Source organism: Nannospalax galili, unplaced genomic scaffold (genome assembly GCF_000622305.1).
Source record: "Nannospalax galili isolate Female #2095 unplaced genomic scaffold, S.galili_v1.0 scaffold3006, whole genome shotgun sequence".
Classification (NCBI taxonomy): Eukaryota; Metazoa; Chordata; class Mammalia; order Rodentia; family Spalacidae; genus Nannospalax; species Nannospalax galili.
The window spans coordinates 288445-295030 of NW_008354408.1; the positions used below are offsets into that span (position 1 = coordinate 288445).

Below are 6586 nucleotides of genomic sequence, written 5' to 3' on the forward strand. Positions count from 1 at the left end.
TGTGTGTGTGTGTGTGTGTGTGTGTGTGTGTGTGTGTGTGTAAGTTAAAGGACAACTTGAGGAGTCAGTTCTCTCTTTTCACCAAGTGGGTTCTAGGGATCAAACTCAGGTCATCTAGCACCTTTACCCATTGTGCCATTACACTGGCTCTCATTTTTTTTTTAAAAATTCAAGATTTATTTTTATTATTTTAAAGTGTGTGTGTGTGTGTGTGTGTGTGTGTGTGTGTGTGTGTGTGTGAGTGTATACAAATGCATAGGCCAGAGGTGTCAGATCCCCCTGGAACTGGAGTTACAGGCACATGGGTGCTGGGAACCAAACCCTGGTTCTCTGCAAGAGCTGTACATGTTCTTAACTGCTGAACCATCTTTTCAGCCTCTCTCTTTCTTTGTTAATGGAAAAAAATAATAGATTCACTATATAGCCCTGACTGGCTTAGAGCTCACCATGTAGGCCAGGCTGGCTCAGTGCAGTGATCCTCCTCCTTCTGCCTCCTAAGTGTTCAGATTACAGGCCTGCACCATCCTATTTGGATTATGAAAAAGATTTTTAGATAGTGTAAATCAGACTTGTTTTGTTAAAAATCAAAGCTGGTGCTGGGCATGGTGATGCACACCTTTAGTCCCGGCACTCTGGAGGCAGAGTCAGGTGGATCTCTGTGAGTTCAAGGCCAGCCTGGGAGTCCCTGTCTCAAAAAGACCAAAAAAAATAAAATCAAAGTTGGTCAGAATATAAAACAAAGTAAATCTTTGCTATAATCTCACTCTATAAGGCTAAGCAACTGAGTCTGTATTATGTATATGTATATAAATGTATGTGTGTATATGTAAACATACCTATTTCTGTATTTTATAAAACTAGATCATGTATACCTGCAGCTTGCCTTTTACACATAAGATATTTTTGGAATACCTGTGTCTAAGAGATCAGGACTTTTCATCCTCAGTGCTATTGGTATTTTGGGTAGCTAGCTCTTTTATTGTGGGGCTGTCCTGTTGATTACAGAGTATACATAATTCTGTTCCCTAAGTGCCTACCATCGCTCTTTCTCCATTTGTGACAAAAATGTTTCTAGACATTACCAGATACCCCGACCCCCATTTGAGGGCAGAATTGCTACTAACTGAAAGTCACTGATAAGCAATCAGCTTGCTTCCAGGTTTTCCACTACAAAGAATGGGGCATTCTTTTATTTTTAAAAACATCTAGTCTTTCTGGCCTCTAGCTTTGGTCTGTTACCCTAAGTCCACTGTCGAAGGAAGAAGGAACTTACTACAGGGCAGGTCTGTGAATGGTGCTCCTGCTTTCCCCCTTCAGTGAGCTTCCTGCCCTTCTACATCCACCCTAGTATCCTATTTCGAGGCTAGCAACACCTCACCTGCATCATCCTGGATTTCTGTCATCAGATTCTCTCCTATCAAACAGTAAATGTTAAAAATTTGAATGCTTAGAGCCAGGTGTGGTGATACACAGCTGTAATCCCAGCACTCAGAAGGCTAAGGCAGGAAGATTGTAAATTTGAGGCCAGTCTAGGATACATAGTGAGCCTCTGTCCTAAAAATTAAAGACAAAACCTTGTGTGAAGAGAGGATTCAGTAGTTGAGAGTGCTTGCTGTGAGTGCTGAGAGTGCTTGGTGGCACAAGCCTTTAATCCCAGCACTCTGTTAAGGCAGAGGCAGGGGGATCCCTGTGAGTTCAAGGCCAACCTCGTCTACATAGTGAGTTCAAGGCCAGCTGAGGCTACAGGGAGACCCTGTCTCAAACAGACCAAAAAAAAAGTGATTGCTGTGTAATAATGAGGACTGGAACGCAGATCCCAGCACCCAAGATCCTGCAGCCTTCAGGATCCAACACCCTCTTCTGGTTTATGTGTGTACATACATACACACACATATAAATCTTTTTAAAACTACTGAGAAATTGCTGGGCGTGGTGGCACATGCCTTTAATCCCAGCACTCAGGAGGCAGAGGCAGGCAGATCTCTGTGAGCTCAAGGCCAGCCTGGTCTACATAGTGAGTTCCAGGACAGCTGGGGCTACAGGGAGACCCTGTCTCAAAAAGACAAAACAACAACAACAACAAACAAACAAAAAACTACTGAGAAATTGAATACTCAAATTATATTTCATGCTATTTTAATTTTTCTGTTTTTGTATAATGGGTGCTGTGCAAGGCTTAACTTTAAACCAGACTTTCTGTGATTAAACATTACTATTTGGAAACAGCACTGTCATCTCACATATATCCCATCATCTGTATTTGTCCCCTGCTCTGATACACTTGTTGACTGCCCTTTGGACCTGCCCCATTCCCTCCTTGATTCAGCCCTGCTCACTACCCATCCATCTGCTCCTCTTTCTTTAGTACCTGGCGATTTTTCCATTTATCAGTTTATCTTTCTCTTTCTTGCAGCTATGCATGTACGCACTTCATATGTACTTTTATTTAACCTCATAGAAAATGTGTACCTCATAACAATGTGTATAAATAATACAAATCAGTTAACCAAGGAGCGGGTATGTGGGAATTCCATCCCCGGGTTCCATTCCAGATGTTAGGATGCAGAAGAACCTTGTAAATACCGCTTTCAAATATAAGGTGCCTGTGTGTCATTCCATTTTGGAATATCTTAAATATCAAGGAACTGAAAGCTGCTAGGGAATTGGGAATCTCTGCCACTATGTATAACCAACTGCTATGCAAGACTACTGTAGGGACAAGCCTGTAATTTTCTACAAGTAATCAATTCCAAGCCTGTGGGAAGTCACACTTAGCAAAATCTTGTCAAAGGACCATACATTTTTAAATCCACTATGTGTGGTACTTCTCTAACACTCTGTAATTAATTTTATTTTTACAATGAGCAACTACCAAATAAGAATAATGCATAACTTATTTCTATTTCTTCTTATTTTAGGGGACATCACACAGAAGGGATATGAAAAGAAAAGGTCCAAACTCCTGTCTCCTTACAGCCCACAGACACAAGGTAGGGAATGAGAAATGGTTTCAGCTTTTCCATATTTTTACACCAAAGAAATGCTGTCTTACAGGACATTTGTCTTTTGATTGTTTCTGTCCCCTCCTTTCTTTTTCATAAGGGAAGAGAAAAACAGGGGGAAGAAAGGAGGAGATGAATCTCCGTTGAGCATCTGTTGCGTGGTAGGCCCTTTTAGGACGCCCAAGGTCATCACATTATTTGCATAGGGATTGGGTGGTGGTGAGTGAAAAACTGACTGAAATGATTCAGTGACAGAAAATTATAGGCCGTGGAAAAACTGCATCTTATTTATGCCAGAGTGCAAACGGTGATGCAGAGCAGCAAGGAGAGCAAGGCAGGGAGTGAGGGCTCTCCTATTACAAGGCATGCCAAGGACTAGAATGTTTGGAGGCAGAACTCCCCAAAATTTAAGAATCAGTTCAAAGCCTGGCTTACTGTTCCTCTGAAAAAACTGGCAAGTTCTTTAAATGTCTGAAAGTCCAGAGTCCCTTTTGTGCTCAATTCCAAAGGGATTGCTATACTTTGTCTCCAAGCAAGCCTAAGTGATTTAAAACACACACACACACACACACACACACACACACATAGATGGAGGGTGGAGGGTGCATGCACATGGAGGCCAGAGAACAACTTGTGAGAATCAAACTCAGGTCTTCAGTCTTGGCAGCAAGAGTCTTTACTGACTGAACCATCTTGGTGGTCCAGTGTCAATATTTTGAAGTTGCTCTGACCCCAGGATTTCCATTGATAGCCAGATGCTGCTTTAATCATTCTTTGTTGTTATTTTATTTATTTATTTTTTGAGACAGGGTCTCCCTGTAGCCTCAGTTGGCCTGGAACTCACTATGTAGACCAGACTGGCCTCAATCTTGCTTGCCTCTGTCTCCTGAGTGCTGGGATTAAAGTCGTGCACCACCATGCCCGGCTGCTTTAATCACTCTTAGAAATCATATTTTCTTTATTTCTAATTTACTCTTGCAATTAAAGTAGAGTTAATTGCTTTTATTACTAGTTATAAATACCATGAAATCTTTGTGTCTCTCATGATTCTCATATTAAACCTTGCAGAAGGTTATAATCTTTAAATATTTATTGAATGAATAATGGACTAAACAAACATTTCTTACACAGTTCTTGGAAATACAATTGTTCCTCAGTATCTGCAGAGGACTAGTTCTAGGATCCCTTTTAGATGTCAAAATCTGCATATGCTTAAGTTGCTTATATAAAATGACATAGTATTTGCCTATAATCTATACACATCTTGCCATATACTTTAAGTCATCTCTAGATTACTTCTAATATTAAATGTGATGTAAAATCCTACTTAAATAGCTGCTATACTCTATTGCTTAGAGAATGATGACAAGAAAAAAAGTGATACATGTTCTATGTAGACAGTTTCTTCCCCTCAAAATAACGTAGTATTTGCCTATAATCTATACATATCTTGCCATACTACTTTAAGTCATCTCTAGATGATTACTTCTAATATTAAACGTGATGTAAAATGCTACTTAAATAGTTGCTATACTCTATTGCTTAGAGAATGATGACAAGAAAAAAAGTGATACATGTTCTATGTAGACAGTTTCTTCCCCTCAAAATATTTTCAGTCTAAGTGGTTAAACCTATGGATGTAAAATCCACACATACAGGAGTCCAACTGTACCTCCTCACAAAAGCTAATGCATTTTGAAATGTCTTAATGAACACAAATGAAATGAGAGAGGAAAGGTAGAAGTTGGGCAATGGCAGCTGATGAAAACACAGCCTTTGCTAAGTGGGGCTGTGGGAGAAGGGAGAGACCCAGAAATATAGCAAGAAAAAGAAAGGCTGGGGTGATGGCTCAGTGGATGAAGTGCTTGTTATGCAAGCTTGAGGACTGGAGTTCAGAGTCCCGGCACCCACATAAAAAGCCAGGTAGGCACAGTTGCCTGCCTATAAATCTAGTGCTCAGGAGGCAGAGACGGGATCCCCCAAATCATGCTCCAAAACCAGTTTATGAACTTACTAGGAGAAGTCTGCATTATCAGCATATTTTTGCTCCATGGGCAGATCTATATAGGGAACCAAATAATAAATAGACGGTTGCTTAGTGAGTATGGATTTGACAAATGAGACATCTATTTGCAGTTGTTACCCCTTTCATTTTGGTTATAAAGGTTAATTGTCCCACTAACCAAAGGCAGTTCTTCTGCCTCTGCTTTGCATCCCAAACACTTCACCATTTTCAGAAACTTGGTACTGTCTCTTCAGTGGCACCAAGATCAGGACACTAAAAGTGGTGCATTGTGGGTGCAGATAGTGAGAGGTACAGTAGAAAATGTGAAGAGCAATAATGATACTGACAAAAAGTTGGCTTTTTCTTACCTCTTTGTGCAGCAATTCTAAACATTGTCGGTATAAACAGCCTCCTGCTGGGCAGATGGCCGTGCTGCCCCTTCTTTGTGTCACTGCAGGCCTTGCCTCTCAACCTTTCTTCCCCATTCATCTCACACATCACTGTCCCATTAAAGGGCAGTCTACATAGTGGTTCCAGGACAGCTGGGGCTACAGGGAGACCCTGTCTCAAAAGACAATCTTCCTTTGCCCATCGGCCACTTCCCTCTCCATCCTCTCCTTTGCTCAAACTGTTCATGACTGTATTTTCTGTTTCTCCATCCCAGCCCATTCAGTACCTTCTGGAGCTATTGCCATTGAATCTCAGTATTGTTTCCCGCCCCGAATAACTTCTGAAGAATTCTCCTCATTGCGTTTTGTTTTGTCCCTCATAGACATTTTTTCAGATTCATCCTTTTGTAGTAAATGTTGGACTTTTTAAGGCAAGGCCCCAAGTCCTCTTGTCACTGTCTGTGGGTTGTAGTCTGCATCAGAATCAATCCCTGGAGGGCTTGTGAAGACACAGATGGCATGCTGGGCACGGAGACACACATCTTTAATTCCAGTACTTGGGAGGCAGAGGCAGGCAGATCTCTGACAGTTTGAGGCCAGCTGGGGCTACTGGAAGATCCTGCGTGGTGGCTTATGCCTTTAATCCCGGCACTTGGGAGGCAGAGGCAGGCAGATCTCTGTGAGTTCAAGGCCAGCCTGGTCTACATAGTGAGTTCCAGGCCAGCTGGGGCTACAGGGAGACCCTGTCTCAAAAAGACAAAAAAAAAAAAAAAAAAAAGACACAGATTGCAAGCCCAGTCTCAGGTTTTCCAATTTCTGATCCAGAGGTTCAGAGTGGAACCTGAGAATTTGCATTTCTGTGAAGTTTCCAAGTATTGTTGAGATTGCCCCAGAGACCACGCTTTTAGAACTAGTGCATCATCTATATTATTTGAGACACACCTGTGGCTTTATCATCTGAATATTGGCAACTCCAAGACATGTATTTTTAACTCAGATCTCTCCTGCACTCTGATCCCTAGATTCAGTTGCACACTTACTATCTCTTATGTAGTATGTTGTAAAGGACTTTTATTTCAATGTATCCAAAACTAATGACCTCTGCACATGACCCTTATTTACTACAGCCATCAACCCAACACCCACTCTTTCTCTCTCCTCTCTCCCCTTCTCTCCCCTCCCCTCCCCTC

The 6586-nt window shown here is 41.6% G+C and overlaps 1 protein-coding gene across 1 annotated transcript in view; it reads left to right on the forward strand.

Moving 5' to 3' along the window:
- The window catches only part of LOC103748839 (disco-interacting protein 2 homolog B), a 168990-nt gene that overhangs the window by 121071 nt on the left and 41333 nt on the right, over positions 1-6586 (forward strand). Inside the window, 1 exon segment of the mRNA XM_017802828.2 lies at positions 2919-2990. Coding sequence (XP_017658317.2) covers positions 2919-2990 — 72 coding nt within the window.